This window comes from Ciconia boyciana, chromosome 15 (assembly GCF_034638445.1).
Source record: "Ciconia boyciana chromosome 15, ASM3463844v1, whole genome shotgun sequence".
NCBI classification, from domain to species: Eukaryota; Metazoa; Chordata; class Aves; order Ciconiiformes; family Ciconiidae; genus Ciconia; species Ciconia boyciana.
The window spans coordinates 2,445,982-2,468,603 of record NC_132948.1 but is presented as its reverse complement, the minus strand read 5'-3'; the positions used below and the strand labels follow the sequence as shown (position 1 = coordinate 2,468,603).

The 22,622-nt window shown below is 41.4% G+C and overlaps 1 protein-coding gene across 2 annotated transcripts in view; it reads right to left on the bottom strand.

Annotated features, from left to right (window-relative positions):
- The window catches only part of MED13L (mediator complex subunit 13L), a 209,956-nt gene extending 187,625 nt beyond the window's left edge, over positions 1 to 22,331 (bottom strand). The window contains exons 1-2 of one of the 2 annotated variants that reach the window (XM_072879743.1): positions 21,349 to 22,331; positions 929 to 1,166 (exon numbers count right to left, since the gene is read on the bottom strand). In XM_072879743.1, coding sequence (XP_072735844.1) covers positions 929 to 1,166; positions 21,349 to 21,420 — 310 coding nt within the window. In that variant the 5' untranslated portion in view covers positions 21,421 to 22,331. The remainder of the gene's footprint in view (positions 1 to 928; positions 1,167 to 21,348) is intronic. The other variant, XM_072879742.1, reaches the window with a different exon arrangement.
- Between the last annotated feature and the right edge of the window lie 291 nt (positions 22,332 to 22,622).

Genomic DNA, 22,622 nt, shown 5'->3' with positions numbered 1-22,622 from the left:
TTGAACTGGCATGCAAATTTTATCACCAAGTAACCAGAACGTCTAAAGGCTACCAGGACGAAAATTTATTGCAAAAACCAAGGAACTGATCCTTATTATTGGTTTGGGGTATTTTTATTACTATTATTATTCCAGGTTTAGTGAACTTCCATTGTTTTCATCTGAGACATGAGAGGTAAAATAAGAGACAAGTATTCACGCAGTCTAATAAAATACCTTTTAAAAGTTAAAGTTTTCAGGCAAACTAGGTCTACTCAAAGCAACAATATATCAATGAAAAGGAATTAATATAAAGTGGATAGCCATAGCCAAAAAGGATCACAACAGATAAAGTTAGTTTTGTTGTATAATTTTAAGGCTACACATTCTGGAGGCACTGAGGACAATCAAGTTGCATAAAACTTACAATCATATGAACTTATCATTGTCACCTTTGTCCTACCTTCCCCTTCCTTCCTTTCATTACATTCACTTGTTGCAACTTGCCTCCATTTACGCTCAAATCCTGTAGCATGACCAACATGGCAAGTTCTGACCTTGCAGATTTGCCTGTGGTGCCATGGAGTTTACCTGAATCTCTAGTATAGGTGTTTTATTCCATCAGCTATTACCTTATGCCAGAATTTATTTTATTATTATCCTTTGAACTAAAATTTACTCTTACAGCGCGTCTGAGATTTCACAAAAATCTAAGTAATTATGTTGGATATAGGTCTCCTAAGTTCTTTCAGGTTTTACTTTGCATTTTATCTGCAGATTGCTTGCAGCAGAAAAGTCAAATTTACAACCTTTTTTTTCTTTAAGTTTTAATACATAAATTGTGACAAAAATCACATATGGTAGCAAGTTAAAGCCTTTAACGACAGAGTTCCTTTTTCACTGGAAAAAATATAAATAAATCAAGAAACAATGAAAGAGAACAACTTACTGTGCAGTTCACGATGTATCACATCCACAAGATTTGGTTCATCTCCCCACCAGAATATCCATAGTTCCTTACAATCCGGTTTGACATCACGGCGCCACACACAAAGCAAATTGGCCTGCAAGCAGCGGATGAAGCTGAGCAGAATTGGATCATCCTGTGCTGGGGCTGAAATGATAGGGCCACAGTCCCCATGACCTTCAAAATTGTACCTACGCCATTTGATGCCTGTAAGTTCAGCCTATGGAAAGAAAAAGAAAAAAAAAAGCCATTAAATCACTATTTCAAAATTTAGTTATATTCATAGTACTGGTTTCTTTCATTTCCATTGTTTAATTCCTAGAATTTAGCTCTAAGCACCAAAGTTAAAAAAATCCTCCTATTCCCATATTTTCCCCTTTTCCCCCCCACAAGGAAAAAGGAAAACAATTTTAGAAACAGTACTGAATAAACCTGGCTTACCCCTGCATTTAGGATTTTCACCACAGTCCGACTCATTTCCAGCAGATTCATTCATTTCTAACCTTACTGTTATCTTACAAGTTAGAAGGGGGAGGAACACACCCCCCTCGCTCTCCCCCTCCCTCAACCAACCCCAAACAAGCAGGGAGAGGGAATAAGGCCCATTCCCTACATGCTGCTTGGTGGTCAAGTGAGTTCAGTGTCAGCCCAAAAGTTGACCACTTGAAAGTCACAAACAGAAAGTACTACAGGACATTAAAAAAACAGTGACTTACTGAAAATGGTGAAATAGAGTTTCATACTGTGATGTTACAGGTTTACCACACATGCTTTTTATTTTTATTTTGCTCAAATGAACAAAAACAGAATAAGGAAAGTTGCCATTTGCTGTCTCTTGACCAGACAGAATTCTCTTATTAAGCATCAAAGAAGAATAAAAAGAACAGGAAAATGGCTACTCAGGCTTTTGGGAAAGATTTTCTTCTACACAGGTTGAAATATCTGAAGGAATATAGGTGTCCCACTGCATAGCAGTGTGAATCAACAATTGCCAGGGAAGAAGCTGCCAAAGTACTCAAACCATGAAACAGCTGGCAGCTAGAACCAGGTCAGCAGAGCAATGGTTCTAATTTTTTTTTCTCTTTTCACCTTTAATAGGAGATACTCACAGCTGCCACATCCAGTTTCCCTTCTTCTCTGAAGTGTCCAGATTGCTACCTTTTTATCTACTTCTATTACCCTTCCCATTACACTCTTCCTCTCCCCTCCCCACCCTGCTGCCTGGTTTCCCCTCCCCTTTTTCCTCCACTCCCAGTTTGCCTTATGACTGTTGCTGCGTCCTCCTTTCTCCCCACCCTCCGCTGGCTCTGGGAGCCCACCCAGGACACAAGGGGGAATGAATACTCCTGTGACTTTTAGTCTAGCTAGTGGGAGTACCGTTATCAAATAAAAATAGTGGTATGTATATACTCCGTGTTCACAGCGGGCTTGTATTCTAGTTTCTAACCCATGTTACCACATTCTCAGTGCTGTTATTACCTCTACTGCTTCATTTACAGTATTCGCACCTTCACTTTGCTGCTCAGAAATAGCCGGTGTGCTCAGCTCTAAAGTGGTCCTACAGGAACAGCCAGCTGGCCTACAGCAACAAGCTGCAAGAACTCAAACACAGCACCTACACCTTTGACAAGAAAAGTCATTGCCAGGGAGAAGAGGAAAGACACAGCAGTGGAAACACTAGCTGTAGGAATGCCCAGCCTGCACACCCCCACCAAGTAATACATTAAGCTGTATCTAAACAGTAAACATTCCTTTCCTTTCTCTGGACAGTACATATAGAAAATATCAACAAGCAAAAGGGTAAATTTTTACTCCTAAAGAAGAGACTTGCAGATCATGTATTCCTCCCATTTTCATCATCTGCACAAGGACATTTAACCTACTGGCCTACACCGCTCCTCCAAAACCCATCCTACATGTCACATACAGAAGGATCTCCCTTTTCGAGTCCACAAACTTAGTTCATTTGGAACTTTAAACTCTAAAATTTACTTTCCTTCACCACAATAACTGGAAGTAGGCTGTTACTTGTTCAAGAGCTAGCTGGTTAACTGCTGAGGAGCTAAAGGTGACGTTCATCATACCAACAACACAAGCGAAAAATACTTGTATTTCTTTGATCTTATAAATGTATCCTCTAAAACAGTTTCACATCATTCTGCCTGTATATTGCCTAGCACAGCAGGGTTCTGGCCCATGACTAAAGTTCCTGTGACTATGCCTCAAGGACTATTTCCCCAAACACTGATTACCCACATTGCCTATTTAATTTTCCTCTGAAGAGCCCTCACCAGGCACACAGGAATACAGTAGCTGACCTCTACTGAGAAGGCAAAAAATCTGACAAAACACTGAACAGCAGTGAAATTGGTTTTATTTTGTGCATGCCCCTAAACCACCAGTCATCTTCAGCTCCACACTGCAGAAGCAACGCTACCATCCTGTATCATGTCAATAGGATACCAATGGTGGTGAGGTCGCAGTTAGTACTGGATTATCCCTGCTGAAGACTCTCTACAGCCAGCACTACTGCTTTTGCACTCAGAAACGCTGATCATCCATTCAAAGTGCTGGGGAACTATGGAAAAGCAAATTGGAAAAGATGGTCAAGAGTGGCTAAGATGCACAGCTTATATGCCATGTTCCTGGCACAAAAGAGGGCATGGGAGCGCAGGAGGATCTGGCAAAAGGGAAGGACAAAAGTTATTTTTTCACATTAGGGCGCTGTGTAGCACTGGAATATCTCATGCATTACATAATGTTCTAAGAGAAAGTACTTACACATGCTCCTGCAAAACATCTACATCTGTTCTACATGGATCTCTATCTATAGCTTGGAAAAGGAACATGCAGAGTTTCTGAAATAGTATAATGAATACAACTACGAATCACAAAACACCAAAGACTAGTGCCAGCATAGGCAACCTAGGAAAAAAATCATGTTAAGTGTTTATGTTGTAATCAGCTAGGAACATATAGTAAGTCACAAAGAACATGGAATAGGAGGATGACAAAAACAAAACCCAAAAAACCCAACTGAACAAAAAAGGTTACTCAACGGCACCACTCACTTGATCAACACAGCAATATAACTAGAGATCAGCTGTTCCAAACAGCAGACAAGCTCTCGCAGCTTTCTGGCAGCTCAGAGGTATCAACCCATAACATCCCAACTGTATTACAGATGAAATATAGTCAAGAAAAGCATACAGAAACCAGCAGAGCTGCTTCCAATTTAATTCTACACTAACAAACTTCTGGAGTGTCTACTTTTACAGACTGGGAGAAATGACAAATTATCCAGACTAACTACTGACGAACTAACTACTAAGGCTAACCAGGATCACTAGTGACCACCCACACAGAAAATGACTCCCAAGAAAAGGAAGAAACAAGTACTGGGGGTTTTGGACTTAATAGCAGCATAAAATGAGATCTCACATCGTTTCCCCATTGAAGTTGCAGAGATGCCATTCAGTGCACTTATTTGGATATGTCTGTTTCTGTTTAAATTTTTAATAGGTAAGCATCAATACTAATCCCTCAGAACTTCTAGATTTTGTCCTCATGTTAATTAAAACTGAATTCAAAAGAAGATCTGAATCCAGAAGTAGTACACAAGAGACAATTGTACCAGGAACACTTACATATATTCTACGCCTCTACAGATGTTTCGTGTAAAGCATTTAACACACTATAGGGAGAATATCTGCATCCACATGGCATTTTTTTAAATTAATTTATTTAAACAAACATCACTAGTTTTAAAAGGCCTCAATCTTTAGCAGGATTTTTACAGACAAGACAGCTGATGGCCTGTGGTTCTGGTGACTGTATTGAAGAACTAAATGTGGTTTCATTTATGCTTAACCAGCAGTGAACACAGGCTGCTACCAAAATGGCAGCCTCTTCCCCATCCCCAGCCACGCATTTCCATCTCCCAGTCTGACATCAGATCTAGTGATCATGCAATCATTGGGTGAATGGAATCAGTTCACCAATTTAAAGATAAGAAACAAAAAGAAAGAAAAATGTTTATCAGATCAGCACACTGACAGCTTACCCTGCAGCCACATAATCACTAGAGCAGACAGAAGAGCAGGAGCAAGAACGGACAGCTGAGAGCGGCAGTGGAGTGGGATCTCCCCTTTCAGTGATAGCTCCAATCAGATAAAACAGAACATTAAACTGCACACAGAGGCTGTTGTTAATGTACACCTTAAACCAACACAAGCAAGCACTGGTGCCAAAAGCAGTCCTGGACTGGCCTGCCTTCCCTGCATCAGTCATCTGCTCCTGACTTTACCACCACTTCCGCTTTCCAGCAGTGCTGCTGTTTGCATAGATTCATACTGAGGTGAACTGACTAAAAATCAGAAGTATTACATTAAAGGTTTTTTTCCTCTACTCAGATCGGTCCCCATACTGGATTCATTAAATAGCCACAGAAATGCTTGTACCAGTAAGAGGACAGCAAAGCAGGTCAGGGAGAGTAGAGCTGCTCCTTTTAGTAAGACTGCTGGTTTTAAAGCAGCCTGAAGTACTCACAGAGATAGAAACCAAGACTGCCAACCTGAGAACAAAACTGTGAACATGCTCTTTTACTCACAACTGGTTAGAAATGAATGCAGAGCAAAGCAGAAGTCTTGCCAGGTGATGTAATCTATTGTGTTTCTTGCATCTTTTCCCACATGCATAGTCTTGGCTTATTATGATTGCTACAATGTTCTTAACACTAAAAAGCCTGACAAGAAACAAACTTACAAATACTTACTATTAACCAGCATTGTTAGTAAATCATGCATTATGCAAGAGACTTTTTGCTTTGGTTTATAAAGGAACACGTGTTTTGGAGGACTGTGCTGTGAAGGGTTCAACTTCCCAGATAAGAGGGGATTTTTTAAAAATTATTTTTTTCTAAATTCAGTTAATTGCAATTGGACACAGAGTAAAGTGTTTGTAAAGCGCCTGTTCTAAATACACTGGGCCAAGCCTGTAAGGAAACAGAAGAATTGGATCTCTATGTCTAACAGTAATACCCAAAATCTTTACTAACGTTCAACTTTTTACAGTAAAATTTCCAAGACACAGAAAGATGTTTGACATATGCAAAAGCAGCTATCAGGGTAGAAGAGCACGTTCAAACCCAAAATTCCATGTAAGCATCCAAACACACCCAAAACATACCCAAGAACTAGGCATTAATGAAAACACAGTCATGCCAACGCTTTCATTCAGAAACATGGCCACAGAAAGAATGTCAGATATAGTCCTTTGAAAAGGAGTGCAAACACAGGTTTCCTTCCTCCTAGGTGACTCTCTTAACCATGACACTCTACAGAGTGAAATGGCTTAGAAAAAAAATAAACTAAGAGTATTCAAACCTCTGATATCCCCTATACACACAAGCAAGCAGAAGAGACAGAGAAAGCAAATTAGCACTTTCTTACAACCATTAGTCTGCAGCCCTAAATCCAGACACATTCGCATCTATCTGCAACAGCTGAGGGCTGTAACCATTTTAACTGCAGGACAGCGTCCAGAACTGTAAATTCCTAGTAGAGATAAAACCTAAGCTCCGATTCTTTTTCCCCCCTCAGGCCTAAATCAGAATAATAGACAGGCAAGAAGGGTCTTCTGCTGATCTCATAGCGCTCCATTCAGATTGGCAGAGTTTAGGCTGCTAAAAATCACAATTCCCCAGTAACATTTCACACCGCACAACTTGATTCTGGCATGCTACCAGCAACCCTGAAGATTTAATTAGTGCTGTGTAGCCACTGTGACTATGTTCCTCTTCTACAGTCCTCACAGATGGAACACAAACAAAACACATCTTCCACCTCCTCTTTTTTTTTTTCCTCATCTCCAGCAAATGCTTTTTGGACTATATGTGTTGTATGGAAAATGGACAGACCAATTCTAAATTAACTTCGCCAGAAGACTTGAAGTAATTCCACCCAGTTTAGTACACAAAGCTCCCTTGGAGAGATTATACAAGAATATAGACATGGCAGAACCAGAAAAAGGCAGAGCATCAAAAGTTTGAGAAATTCTTGTATTTGGCCACACCAAGTGTAAAGCAGAGTTATTTCTGTATTATTGTACTTCTCCACATTAAAAACAATGGTTAAAACTACATAATCGTATGTTATTTTTCCTGCTTCGTATAATACAGAAAGGTGAGAAAAGGTAAGGCAGATTCAGGCCTCAGAATGTAGAAAATCAATACCCCAGTACTTCCAAAATAGGAAGGATATACTTGAAAAGGAGGCAAAGATCTACAGAAAAGGCTTGAAGGGTCTTATGAGCAAAAGAATTAGATATCCATCACACAGGCCCTCAGCTCCAACCCTGACTTTCTCAAAGACTTTCAACATGGCATTGTTCAGGTCCTTTTATCTTTCTCAGTTCTCCTATCTGAAACAAAACAAAAACCAAGTATAAAAATACTTCCCAACTGCCTGTCCAAAAGGTGCTACTCAGACAAATTCAAGTCTGCACAGTGCTTCAAACATAAGTTTCTCTAATTCTCTTAAGAAAAGAAGGAAGTAATGTAAGAAACCAAAACCAAACCACACCACATCACTTAAGTCAGGTACTTCTACTAACAAGTTTTAGTTAACCAAAGGGAATATAAAAATGAAAAAGCTTTCATCATATGCCTTTCTAACCAAGGGGAAGATGTTACATTGTCCAGCATACCTTAAAACACTGTCTTTACCAGCCTCTGAAGTTAGGCACAATCTAAACAATTTCTCTAATCTAGATTTTTGTTTGCTTCTATGAAGGATACTGTAGTTGCTAAGTGTCTTTAGTCTACAATTTATGCTTCAAAATAGAACATTAAAAAAATGTAAATGCCATATATATGCCAGTTTTATTAGAGTCTCATCTTAGAGAGCTTCATTCAAGTAAGTAGCTATTCAGAAGCAACTAGAGACTCACACTAAGGACTACTCACATGAGTAAAAATCTGCATAAGAAAGCCCTTAGTTCATAGTCCAAGAATGTAAACTGTAGTTAAAGGTGTCATGGGAATTACACCACCATTTTAATTAAATAGTGTAAGATCTTGCAGGCAGATTCAAGATTAGCACCATCTGTTTTGGTTACAGTGTTTCATTTCACTACACCATCCTTGCACAGCGACAAAATATCATTTCACACTCTACTCAGGCCATTTAAATACCAGATAAAATTTATGTCATCTTGATACACCTCACTAGGAAGGAAGGACAAAAGGACTGAGACAGGAGGACAGAAAAATACTCTGTAACAATGTGTGCTTATGGGGGAGGCAAACACACACACTGACAAGAACTCGTCCCCCACTCCCATTGAAATAAAATATTTACTAACATCTGCTTAAGTCCTTGTCAAGTGAATTGAAAGAACAGAGGCAAGAAAAAAAAGACAAGCACATCAAGGAACAGAGAAGACTGCTTAACCGAAAAAACTATTGTCTTCATAGCTTTATATTATTTTTACACTCCGAGAAAGATTCCTATTTGGACAGCACAACCTTCTACAGTGAGACTGAAGAAGCAGCAGAAAGCACCTGTACACAGACAGTCTTATCTTTTACTTCAGGGTCTATAACGCTCTTGGTTTAAAAAACCAAAACAAACCAACCATCTCAACCCTGTGTAGTCTCCTGAAATCAGATCATTTACTAAACTACCTATTAACATGCCCCTCTTTATCCTATCCATTTAAAAAAAGGGGGGAATGGTTTGTGTTCCCTTCCCTCAGGGGTTATCCCTTCTGCCCCTTAAAAAGGGAGGAACCCCATGGCAGTGAAGAGAGGCCTTATCATGCACTGAACAAACCACGGCTCAGCTTCAACATGACACTGCTCTTAGGCAAAGCGACTGGCAGACAAGCATTGCAATAACTGCATAAACAACGTTCTTCAGACTTTTCCATACTTTGAATTCAAGAATGGAAAAAAACAACACACTAAAAGAAAATAATCTAATTCTGAAATGGGCCTCACACGGCCAACAGAAAAACCACGCCATGTTTAGGGTTTCAAAGGACTGAATGATCAGCTGAGTTGAGCATTATTCTTCTTAATATGCAATTGATCAACAGCAGAATGACAGGTCTGACTCCAATCCTTTCCCTGTATAAGCACACAGTCAAGTGGCTGGAAAAAAAGGATAAAGGACAGCTACTAACAATCTTTTAAAAGTGAAGGATGAAAAAAAAAACCCTTTTTTGTTGCTGCTGTTGTTGTTCATTTGCTCTTAACACCAGCAAGAAACTGAGTGCACCACTGCATGCAGCACGTGTCCCCAAAATGGCTTTCTGCTGAATAAATCTCTTCGCTCCATACCATGCTGCCCTCTTCCTTCATACCCCCTGGAACAGATTATCTAAATGCTACTACTTCAGAGCTGTTTGTGACAAGCAACAGTGTCAGGGCATTTGTATGTCATCTTTTATCTTTGCCGAGTCTCAGTGAAGGATTTAGCTGTAACCAAAATCCTATTACCAGATATCTTCCTGATGGACTTCTGTACCTGGGGACATTTGAGATACTATATCATAGTATCGAGGACCAGAAAACCAAGATACTTCTAAAATAAGGGAGTCCACATATACCATTATTAAAAGCCACAAACTAATAGCATAAGCTGTTATGCCTAAAAAGTAAACAGCACTGACAGAAATGAGGTATTTTTTCCTCCCTCTCCTAGATGTCAGTGTGATTGTGCCTATGTGGGAGAGGAGGCAGCCAGGAAGATTAGTAGATTGTTTCAAAGAAACAAAAGTCAGACTAGTCTCAAAAGGAATTTCAGGTGGCAAGTAAGTACCATCTTTCCCAGTGGAAAATATAAAAGGACTCCAATATTAATGCTCAAATTTCAGCAGTTCTGGCAGATGCAGAAGCTACCAACGAAGAAGTTTTGAGTGGCAAGCATAAAAGAAAGAGTAACCTGATAAAAGGGCCCAAATTGCTGGTATGTATCCCAACCATCACAGAATTTCAAGGTTAAATACTGAAGTGAAAGACTAAAATAAAACAGAGCAGAAGAAAGGACAATGAGTGCACACTGACATACTGGAAGAGAAACAGTATCTTTCTAGAGTCCACTGCAAAAATGGGTTGGCAAAATAAAACCAAATGTTACAAATTCTTATGAAAGAAACAGAAGGTGACACAGAAATCGTTAGATCACCATGATTCACATGTAGCTCTGCACCTTCATCGCTAACTGCAGTTGTTGCTTCTCCACATCAAAAAGCAGAGAAAACAGAAAAGTTACAAGAATGTTCAAAAAGTATATATCCCATACAACAAAAAGCATTCAAGGATTAAGACTGTTCTGACTAAAGAGGGAAATTATGAGGGTCTCTAGAGAACAGCTGCTGGTTGTGTCTTCCAGGTATCAAATTAAATTAGCAGAATGTAGACACAAACCAAAAGGAGATGGCTGAATTTTTTGTGTCAGGATAAAAACTTAGGTACCAGTTTAAAAATTGTCTATTAAGTATCTACCTGGTTCAAGAGATCTCTCAATCAAATATATAGAGAGACTGGGAGATTATTCAAGGGAAGTATTACTACATCCTTGACCTACTCTTATATCCTTCTCCAGGTAACTCCTAATGTTTACAGGGGGGAGCACACTTCCACAGCAGATTTTTTGGGTCCCCTGTTCTTCCCCCAGAAAAATTGCAGCATCATGACGAGTGGCTATAGCAAGCCTCTAGGCAACCTCCCAAATACAAAAAGCCATGTAATACAGATTGCTGTCACTGACAACATAGCAGCTGTTAAAGTGATAAGCACCAACACAACGCTTCATTAAATCCAGCCAGCCGAACAACCACTGGGCACCATTGAGACAGGACACTTTGATGGACTTTTGTTCTGATTCAACAAAGCTGTTCCCCCCCACCGCATCGTTTAGCCAGGTACCATGCTGGCATCTTTGAAATCTTTATCAGCATACGAGGAGCATCAATGATCACCCTCAAAATAGCTCTCAGACCTGCCATCCTCGAGTCAGTACCAAATGTCCATCAATAAAACAGTAATAGTCATTCAGGACTAACTCCAGGAACTCTTGAAAAAATTAACTATAAAACAACAACAACAAACAAAAAAAAGGAATTTTTGAGAGAAGACCTTTACATCAACATCTTTCACCTTCAGTGAATGGCTTTGGTAAGCAAATCTCCAGTCCCTTAACTGATTCAGCAAATCTCAGTACACGGTTCCAAGCTGGCGCCTGGCTCGTCAGCTCTGTTCCACTGTAAAGGCTGGAACTAAGTTCATCAGACAGAGATGTAAAAGGATAATGTGATAACCATGGCTGGAAGCCAAAGGGCTGAGATTTATCCATTACTTGAAAAGATGCTTTCGAGTCAAAATTATTCAAGACTCAAAAATAAAAGGAAACTGAAAGATGGCAGCAACATCTTCGCAGGTCAGCGTGTGACTGAAGCTCACACAGGCATGCACTTCCACACACTCCTCCTGACTGGCTTTTGCACCAATACAGACAGATGAAAAGGGAAGTTGTCATGCTAGAGTCTCACCACCAACCATGAGAAAGGGAAACGGAAAAGCCAATCTGAACAGCAAAATAGGTACTGAATAGGTAGGAATCTAGGTTTCACAGGATGCTACTACACAAAACCTATCCATGTACTTGGAGAACATACCTACCCAATAAAGCCAAGACAGACAAAAGCATTTTAAAAAAAAGACATGGTGGGGTTTGATTTGTTTTGGGTGTTTTTATGGAGAAGAGGGGAAGAAGTGGAATGAAGTTTACCCATGTCAGAACTGAATGTCTACCAGTGTAGGCTGTATGCAATGGAAGCATTCAATGCCTGGAAGCAAAATGCCATCTCCAAGACAAAAGACAGAACAAAATGAATACATTCTTTTCATTTTAACAAACCCTAGGTTTAGGTAGTGAAGTACCCAGCAGGTCAGGTTACAGACACTATTTGACAGAGCACATTAAAAGGTACCTCTGAGTTCCGTAACACTTCAGCCAGTTTCTTTACAAAAGGGAATCAATTATGTTTTAACTTCTGAGTAGATGGTTGAGAACAGATAATAAAATGAAAACTACCACCGCACACTTCAGATCGCACACAAAAGAAAGAAAACAAATGTGCAACTTGCTAGTCAAAGAATCTCTCCCTCATTCTAAGATAGGGTGATTGATTAGGTTTGCAAGTCCCCTTCAAAAAGGCAGAATCAGAACTAAGTAACTGCCCATTTTCCAAATTAAAAAAATCCTCTCTTACAGAAAAGTAGTCCAGCACATGAAAAAGAGATGACAAAAGCAAATCTGCAAGTAAATGAAGGAATCTTCTCTCCTCCCCCAACTTTTTTTTATATTTTCTTTTTAACTGAAGGAGGAAGGAAATGTCAAACATCAGAGTCATACAATGGACTATCAGATGTTTCCCAAACCAAGTAATCTGACATATGGACAGAAAAAAAAAAAAGGGGGGGGACGGGCTGGAGGAAGTTACAGCCCAAGCAGAGTAAGCTTTGTCACAGTGAGTTAAAGAATGCAGCTCCTTTTCTTCCCTTATACAAAAAACTGTATTTAAGAGCTCAGAACTAGAACATTTTTGTCCACCACATCTAAGCAGAACTGCTTAGTGAATACCAACAACAGCTCACATAGCCGTTTTACACACGTGTCCCTCACTGACCTGCAAAGCAAACTACGCTGCCTGCCCAGATGGGCCCTGGCCCAGATTCCTGGCTCCGGGCTAGGAAGGCAGTAACAGTGCAGAAAGACAATCAGACAGCCTGGTTCTTTAACTTCAACATTGTCCTCACCAGTGACATCAAATAAAGCTCAAATTGTTAGGCAGTCTGCCAAAACCCCTTAGCTCTTTAAAAAACCACCACCTCACAATTCTTTCGTATGAATCTTCCTTAATATAGAAAGAAGTAAATAAATCCACTACATGACTGGTCATGTAGATTCATTTTGCCAGCTTTCTTACTGGCATTCCTGCAAAGACAAGAATCCAGCAACTCCTGCCAGAAGGCAATTCTGGAAATTCACAGAGAACTCAACTCAAAATTTTATTAAAATACACAAGCAAAATTAAATAACCAGAAATACCGGGCTAAAAATGAAACCAGCAAATTCAGAATAAAGTAATTTAACCAATTAACCTGCTCCATCAGCAAAGAAGTTATTTTTTTATAAAAATACTTGACACAGTCACTACAAGATGTTCCTGGAATGGATTTTATAACTCGCCCAGAACTGCCTACAAATTCAGTAATATTGTGGACATGCATGAACAGAGATTCATAAAAACCTTGCACTAAGAGACTGCAGATACACTAGACTAGATTTGAAAACGTCCTAGTAAACCAGAGACTCCAATAAGAAAAAAAGTCATGGTTTTATACTGTAACAAACCAATGCATTCTGAAACTTACATCTCATAGCTGTTAGCTATGAATGCATCATTACCAAAAAACAGAAGGTTGCCAATGCCTGGTCAGTAGGTACAGAACAGTTTTCCTCTAAATTTTGTTTTCAATCCTCTGTTCTCACAGAATACTGTATTTTATGGGCAAATATGCAGCTATAAGAATAGGCAACAACAAAGCACTGACCACAGCATAGCTCTTTTAAAACTAAAAGATGAATTAAATAAAGTTTTACTGAACAAGCTTTAAATTCCCTTCTCTAAGACACAGACTGTGGTTACTCAGCCACTTTGATCTTGCTTCAATCCATGCCGCTGCCAAAACTTGGTGGGGAGAGAGACGAATAAGAGGTACACACAGCTGGCTAGGGAGTGAGAAGGGGGATAAGTTTTTCACTAGGTCAGTTCCCTGATCCAGGCTTAAGTGTGAGCTTATGAATGCTTTTGGGGTCACCAAGGCATGGAGGAAGAGTAAAGAAGGAGGGAGAAAAATGAGAGGAAAACACACCTTTTATTCTGTAATTAGTATTATTTTATTTTCATAAACAAGAATAGTACACTACACTGCAACACTGACTGACTAGAGAAAGCAGAGGTAAGTGCCTAATGAGAAGTGATACAGAAATAAGCTTGTCATACCTTATACTAAAAATTCTTTTTAGAATACTGTCCATTTTTCTCCATTTTCTACTAAGGAAATTTTTCGTACTAAAGAACAATTAACTTAATACGCTCCTTAGTATAGGGACAAGGTCTTCGCGTATGTTTGAGCTCATCTGTGTTAGTCACAAACATAAATATTGCCTAGGGGCACATTATACAACAGCAACACATGATAAAATTTCCCATCTCAAAGAAACAAAAGACAGAATGCCGCTGAAGTCACATTTCCATATGTACTATCGCAATTCTGCTCAGGAAAGTGAATTAAGCCACACATGACTCAATGAGAAATAACATTTTTTAACAGACTGAGGTAGGAAGTGAGAGTCAGGATTTATTGAAACTAATCAAAATTCCTAGCAAACCCCAAAGGAAAGACTGCTTAAACCTTTTAGATTTGTGAGATATTAAAAAACAGCCATCATCTTCCTAAGTAAAATGCTAAGAACCCTCTCGATCTGAAAAATTAAACTTACTATATGGTATCAAAGTGGTTTATGTTCAGACGTCATTATCATTTTATAGTATAGCAATCATACTAATGCAAGACTGCATCACTAGCTGAAGCCACAGCAGGAAACGATGCAAGCTGTCACTCTTGGTAACACGGGCCTGTTATCCCTGTGGTATATACTTCACAACTGTGTGCAGAGGGAATCTAACACAATGTTTTAGTAACATTTTGAGGTCTGTTAGAGCAGAATATTTTTATTAGCTGGTTTCTCTTTGAAACCACCACTTGATGTTGGGGAATCTCATGAAAAGAGGACCTATTTTTAAGGCAATACTTAGAACTTAAAATGAATGCGGTATAAAAGCCTGGTCTGAGGAAGACGGATGCCCCCATGTAAATACATACTCCATATAAACAAATCTTCCGGATTTGATTCGGGATCTTCTGTTGAAAACACTTGTGCACTTTTAAAACTGGCAAGATAATACTAAAATGAGCTTGCTTCTAGTTAGAGCAGTATTTTTTTCATATTATTTGTGTTACTATGGCACCAACAAGTCACAAATCCCACTGTGCTACACTCTACACAAAAAAGTGAGCTACTCACCCACAGAACAGTAAATGAATACACAAAGACTTGAAAGAATATAAAACTATACTTGTCAGCCTTAAAGGCAACAGTCTGAAAAGACCAACCACCTATTCAGCGTTATTAGGTTGTCTGTAGGATCCCACAAACAAGTTTAAGAAAAGGGTTTGTAGGACAGCAATGTCGTAAGCCTGTGGACATCAACTGGTAACCTTCCACAAATACAAAGGAACAACGAGAAAAAAAACCCAAAAGATACTAATTGATAATAATTTGGTGATCCTGGCATATATTACGAGTCAGGAGTCAGTCAGTACTGAATGAAAAATAAAAGGCAGAGAAGGAATAGGCTGTGGAAGTGAAAGCGCAGTAACTTTGAGGAGATGTAACAGCAGGAGAAGACAATGAAAGAATGCAGAAAGGTGCAACGTGGTCCCAGTCACAGCATGAGAGAGAAAATTTGTAGCAGCATTCTTGGTATGAGCAGGGATGCTTTAGTCAAACCCTGATAAAAGGATGCTGCTATAGCTAAGGATGTAAAAGTGAAGGCTGGGGGGGGGTGGGTGTAATTCCCTATAGTGATCAAGGAAAAGTGGAGACAACAACAGGTTAAGCATTCTCATCCAGTAAACAGCAAGCTTCAAACACGCAGAGATGTTCAACTTAATACAAGGTATAACATTCTAGTAACATTGATAATTTTTAGGTATTTAAAAAGCAGTGGATCTGCACACACACACCCCTTTACCAAGGCACATTTTTGAATAGAGATTAAAAAATGAAAACAAAACCCATAAAAATTCCTTCTTCATCAAGTGACCAAAGTTAACCAAGTTAACACATTCAGCAGATACATCTCATATGCACAATTTTTTTTCCGCTGAAGTTCAAAAATTTCAGCTTCTTTAGATTTTTTTCAAAAGAATTGCATTGTCAAGAAGGAAAATAATAGAAGAAAGGTCTACACATAGGATTAAAGAGTTCCTTCTTTACTCTCTTTCACCTGAGGAAGTGCTCTCAGAAGCAGAAGGGGAAAAAAAAAATTCAAGATCAAATTAATCTGGGGGTTTTGCGAACTGGGGTCATGATGTCAATACTGCACTAATTATGTAGAAAAATCCAGAAATATGTATTTTCAGACAGTATTACAGCAAGTCAAAATTATGATTCTTAAGATGTAGTTACCTAGGATTTTTTTTTTAATGCATCAGCCTAATATTTGAGTATTTTCTTAATCACGTTGATGTTCGCAATAGCCGTCTGACCAAAGGACTCACATTGTCACCAATATAAGAACACAGTCATTGAAGAAGGATTCACAGCCCCAGTACAGGTGTACATTCAGAAGATAATCAGCATTTCAAGAAAACCTCACTCAAATATTTCTTAGCGGCCAGCTTGGAATTCTTCAGCACACTTTGTCCCAAACTGCAAATGTCACTCCTGCGCACCTGATCTTCTTTGTGCAATATTCAGAAGAGGTGAGTTACCTAACACAGGTTCATTAATTCCGCTCCCAAAGCTGGGCAAGCTAACTGACTGTCGCTCCACCCCAATCCCTCTGCAAATCTGGGTCTCTTTTCTTCAAACTCACACCCTAGTAGATACCATTAAACTGTCAAATGCTCTGACAGGACATAATAAAAGCCTACCGCTGAAGTGATTTAAAACCTGAAATAATCTTTTATTAGCAGGAAGTCAACAAGCTTCCTAATGTAATGTTTCTACTTCTATCTTGTTACCTAATAAAATTCAGGATACAGATAACTAAAGAATCAAATACTTTTGGAAAACTTGAGAGGTTAATTCTATTTCTTAAATATATATACACATGTAAATTCACATCTACATAAAATTTCAAACAAGGAAGATATCTACCATGTAGTGATGTAACATTCCGCACGCCAAAATAACAGCCTACTGCTTGGAGCACTGCATTTATGATAATACAATAAGCAAGAACAACTACTAGTTAATTTACTACTACTTATGGATCTGGTTGGGCAATCACCCATCTACTATGAAGTCCTTTACTGACAATTATGCAACATCAGAGAGTACCTCACTAGCAATCTCTGCATTCCTGATCTTTACTTTCTGATGCCATGAAAAACCTTTAAGAAAATAATTCAAACACCATCTCAGATTTATTTGACCCCTTTCAGTTTCATTATGAAAACAGCAACAAAACTCACTGATGGCAGGCAACAACTTCTGTTCCTGTTTGCGAACTGAAAAAAGCAACAGCAGCAATGACCTTTACAGTTTGTAAATTTGCCTTTGAACACTAACTGGAACAAAGACACAATTCCTACTAACTTGACCTTTCTGGCAGCAGGTTTCTGTAAGAATGCATTTAAACAAGTACTCACGACATCTTCCATACCAGCTTCTATGAAGTCCTCTATAAATAGGTCTCACTTTCCAAGAACACAGTCATGTCTTTTCCAGGCTGAAGACCCCTACTCCTACAGCATCTAATCTTTCACTACATGAAAGCTACTCCAAGTTTTAGGTCATTCCTGACACCCTTTGCTGTAGTCTTTTTTCCAGCTTCTGCATATGAAACATTATGCCACTTCATCCCAATTTTCAGAGACTGACTTTGGATCCACCATGGCAGCTAAGCCAGACAGTTGAGGAAACATCTTCATACTTCATGCAAGCCCTCCCCATCATATGATTAACCCTTACTCACAGGAAAAATCAAATTCATTTCAGTAAGACTGCTTTTATGATTAAGGATTATTCATAGGAAGACTGTTTGCCAGCTGGGTCTGAAGTTTTAATACAAAGCATACTACCTCAGAACATTTTGTCTCTAAATAGTTATTAGACAACTCTTAATTAGTATTTAAATAAACTGGCCCTTAACAACTGCTTATTAAATCCTGTTTTGATAAACAGACATTCTTTTTCAGAAGCAGCAGCAGACATTTTGACTACTGCAAAAACAGAGTTTGGATAAATACAATTTCTTCTACTGCTGTGCTAGAAACATAGCAATTTCAGACAGAAAGTGTATTGTTAATGAACAAGCCTATCAATCTGCTGTGTATACCAGTATAAACAAGTTTATCTGAGGTGTATTCTGATGACAAATATGCAAACTTGGCCGTTATATCATCTTACTAAGAAATGCTTTACATTTAGAATAAAATTCTAGATTTCTTTGTGTAGGTTGTTTGCAGGTTTTTTTGCCTGACAGAGCATACAAACATTAACCCATTTTCTAGAACCGCACTGGATTCCTGCTTCATTGTAGAGCAATACACAATACAGACAACAGCCCTTTGCGTCACTAAGTCCAGAGGGACACTTCATGAAACCCAACTATGCAAGCCTGAGATCACACTCAGCATCTCGATATTCAAAGGTAACTTTAAAACCTTCACTTAAGGCTGTGCCTTCCCCTCACGTGAAATATTCTGAGCTAAGAACAGTAAAGACCTCTATACTTTCTGGACATCACGGACAAAAGAGATAACTGATAAATCAGTTACTAAAAAGCTTTTTGAAAATATTTTCCGTAAAAAGATTCAGAAGAAACAGCGGAACCTAACCTCTCTCTAAAGACTGTCTATAGGCAACAGAAAAAAAGAAGTTGGAAATCATGAACTGTTAAACCAACCTGAATCCACTATAGCAACCAAACAGACTCACCACAGAGCTCTGGCTTCTCTAGGGTGGGGAGATAGCGTTCTTTCTCAAACAAAACAAATGTTTGTGGGAAGCAATATTATTTAAACATAAACAAACAGAATCACAGTAGATTATAACTACTTCAGAACTATAATTCTGCAGTCAAGAACATATCTTTTTGAGTCACACCCAAAACAAAGCCTGTGATAAAAAAGTAATTGTCAACTTCTAATAGCAGAATCAGTTTAAGAAAAGATTTGTAATCCACCTCACTCCTAAAGAACGAATGAATTCCCATCAACAGTTGATTTAGTTTGCACATGGTTTTGTTCTGTTGCACTGAAAAAGCAAATGATTAGCAAAAGTTTCTCTAATTAGTAATCCAGACTACTGTAGCTTTAACACTTCATAAATTTGGAAATGAATATGACAATTTGAGGTTAAAGGGTCAATGGTGTTGGCCACATATTTCCAGTCAGTGTTTCCTTTCTCAATATCTTTCACTGAAACATAAATCCTAACAAATACTAATACAATTTAAAATAAATCACCCTAATAGTTACTGTGTGTTTGTATTATACTATATTTTAAAAAAATACTACTTTATTAGAATTTTTTTTGCAAGTAGAGCCAGAAAACAATAAAAACATTGCAGTTTCATACATACCACCACATTACAGGTATGGATAGCTCCCACAAAATTACAGGGGAGATTAAAGGGTTGCACATTAAACTCTATTATTATTATTAAACCCACTTGCAAAAGAATTTTGCTAAACTTATGTCAATGATGTTACACACCCATTTAAAATTTAACATTTCCCTAGTCTAGTAAGAGGGGGGGGGTGGGGGGAGAAGAGACCAAACCACAATAACTATGAATTAACTTATACTTATGCTAATTGCATGCCAACAATTATTTTTACCGGTGACAGATTTGCAGACTGCAACTACATGAAAAGTTACGCTTCTCAAAAACACGCTACTCCATTCTCCATTAATAAATGGGGACTTCACGACTCTCTTTCTGTAAAGGGCAAACCATTCACTACCTTGCTCTTAGTCAGATACGGTTGCCTCCTTCATGCTTACCGTTTTATTTTTCTTACTGGGCAAGAGCAGAGTATTCAAAATCACCATGACAATTCCTGCATCTCGATACACATAGCACTGCTATATATTTATAAATATCAGAGAATGTTATCAAACAGAAGCATAGATACAAACTTATATAGCGTAACAGTTCAATAAAAAGTCAAAGTAAGAATTGCATTTATTCTCATGGAAGAATCTCTGGGCCAGTATCCTAGCAGCATAAGCGACTACGGCTCTTGTCCCAGATTCTTAATAGGTATGAGCAAAATAAAAACCAAACATACATACATTAAAAAAAAAGAAAAACAGAGACAAAATAACAAACATACAGCAAAAAAAGGTAAAAAAGAGCTTGCTCATTTGCATTAGTATTTCATTTTCTTTTTTTTCCCCTTAATTCCTGTAAGAGAGCTAACAACAATCTCTTCCTTTCTATTAGAACAACACATGCACCCACCTCCAATTCTGGAAGAGCTCTGATGTGGGGAAGGGGTATCTACCATAAATCTTTCACACATGCTATCCTCAAACTTGCATTACAAGTTTTTGTTTTAGCTGTACCATACCATGCACTAAAACAGTCCCTCATTCCCTCCGACGTTATCCCTGACAGCACTAGAAGGCTCTTGATGATCGAATAGTCCTCTCCCTCACTCAGCTGTTGCCCAGCCAGAAGGGATAATGCTCCTGTATATGTCAGGTAAAATAAAGCAAGGTATTTCCAAATGACTTTGCCCTTACACAGAAACAAATTGTTTTCTTGTTTTAAATTTAAATTACAAATCTGTAGCTAGCCAAAACCGATACCATAATTTCTGCAACATTAAACCAGGCAACACGAGTAGGAAGTTGTCAACTACCAGTAAGACGGGTAGACAGCATCTAAGTAAACAAGCTATCCAGCATACTACATTTTCAGCCACTGTTTTTCTTCAGAGAAGAAAAAATAACAAGGTTTGGGGTTTTTTGTTTTTTGGGTTTTTTTTAATACCTCTTGCCCCAAGCACTATCTATGCAAAGAGGAGACCACGCTGTAACAACAGCTGACATGTAGTCACAAGAGCCCAGAGCGTAAGTCCGACAGGCAATCACACTACATGACTGTTTGCTGCTGCTGAAATGGCGTTTGTCATTGTGAAAGGAGAGAAAAACCCCACAGTTTGGTAGGCACAAAGCACACAGGGCACGGAATGCCAAGGGAGGCGGGGAGAAAAGACTGTTTACCAGAGAAGATGGTCGCACATGCAGGCAGCGCAGGCAGGGGACACACAATCCGTTGCATCTACACTCTCCTATTCAGAGGAGCGCAGCTGTGAGAGCAATACACACACTCGCAGCAAACCACGTTAAAGAGCAAAATAAACACGGGGAGCCGGGCCGGGGGAGGGGCCAGCGGAGGAGCAGCCCCACGGGCCCTGACTATAAAGCCCCTGGCAGCTGCACCCAACCGGCAAACTTGCCGCGCAGCGGAGTGCCCGTTTAAGCCGCGGCCGGAGCCGCCGTTCCCCGCCCCCGGGCACTCACCAGCGAGAAGAGGTTCGAGTGACAGTCCTCCAGGCTGGCCCCGTTCGCCACCCAGTTCGCCGCTGCAGTCATGATCCTCGGCGAGCCCGGCCGCCAGAGCGGGGCATGTCTGAGGAGACGGGCCCGGCGCGGGGGGAGAAGCAGCAGGCACTCCTCGGTGCCGGCCGGGGCGGCAGCCGCGGTCCGGCCCCTCGCCGCGGGCGGCCCGCGCGGAGCGGGGGAGCGCGGCCGGCAGGGGGCGCGCGGCGGGCGGGGGGGGGCGGCCCGGCCGCCGGGCGGGCGCCGCGGACGGGGCGGGCGCGATCCTCTCTACCCGTCCCCGGGCGGGTAATCCTCAAGCCGCGCGGCCCGGCCCGGCGGGGGCCCTCTCCGGCGGGGCGCGGGGGCGTCTCCGTCCAAGCGCCTCAGCACGCAGCGGCGGGGGGCGAAGCCTCCTCCGGTCCTCCAGGCCGCCTCAGCACCGCCGGGGCGAAGAGAAGAAGGGGGGGGGGGCCCGGGGCCCTCCTTCCGCGTCCAGGTCTGGCCCCCCCCCGGCCAGGGCACACGTTGCGGCGAAGGGCGGAGGGGAAGGAGAGGGGAGGGTCTCCTCCCGCGGCCCGGCGGCGGCCCCTGCGGGACACGGGCCGGGCGGGGCGGGGGAGGGTCCCGGCCCCGGGCAGTGGCGGCGGCGGCGGGCGGGGGGCGCTGTCTCGCGTGCCGGCGGAGGCCGTGTCCCCTCCCCTCCCCGCCCGGCCGCCCCTCGCTGCTGCCGCCGCTGGCCGTGGGTGGATGGTGTTTTCCTCCTCCTCCTGCCGCCGCTGCCGCCGCCTTGTTTACGCTCCGTGCGGGGCTCCCGGTGCTGCGGGCGGCGGGCGGCAGCCCCGGCCCAGAGACGGAGCACTGTCCCTGCCCGTCCTCTCCCCCCTCCGCCTGGCGCTGCCCGCCCAGCGGCCCCGCTCACCCGCTCCTCCTCACACACTCGCCTCTACCTCTCTCCACTCTGACAGCAATGGCGGCCGCCAGCCGCAGCTCGCCTCGCCATTGGCCGCCGCCGCCCCACGTGACGCGCGCCGGAGGGCGGGGGCCCGGCGCCGGGGCTCCCCCCGGCCCCTCCCTCCGCCGCCGCGGCGCCCGCCGGGCCGCTGGGGGCGCGCGGGAGCGGGGCGGGGGCGGGCGCTGCGGCGGCGCCGGGGGAGGCCGCGGCGGCCGGTGGGGCCGCGCAGGCACGGCGGGGCCGGGCCGGCACGGCGGGGTGCGCCGCTCCCGGGTGCCGCCGGAGGCGGCGCTGCCGGCGA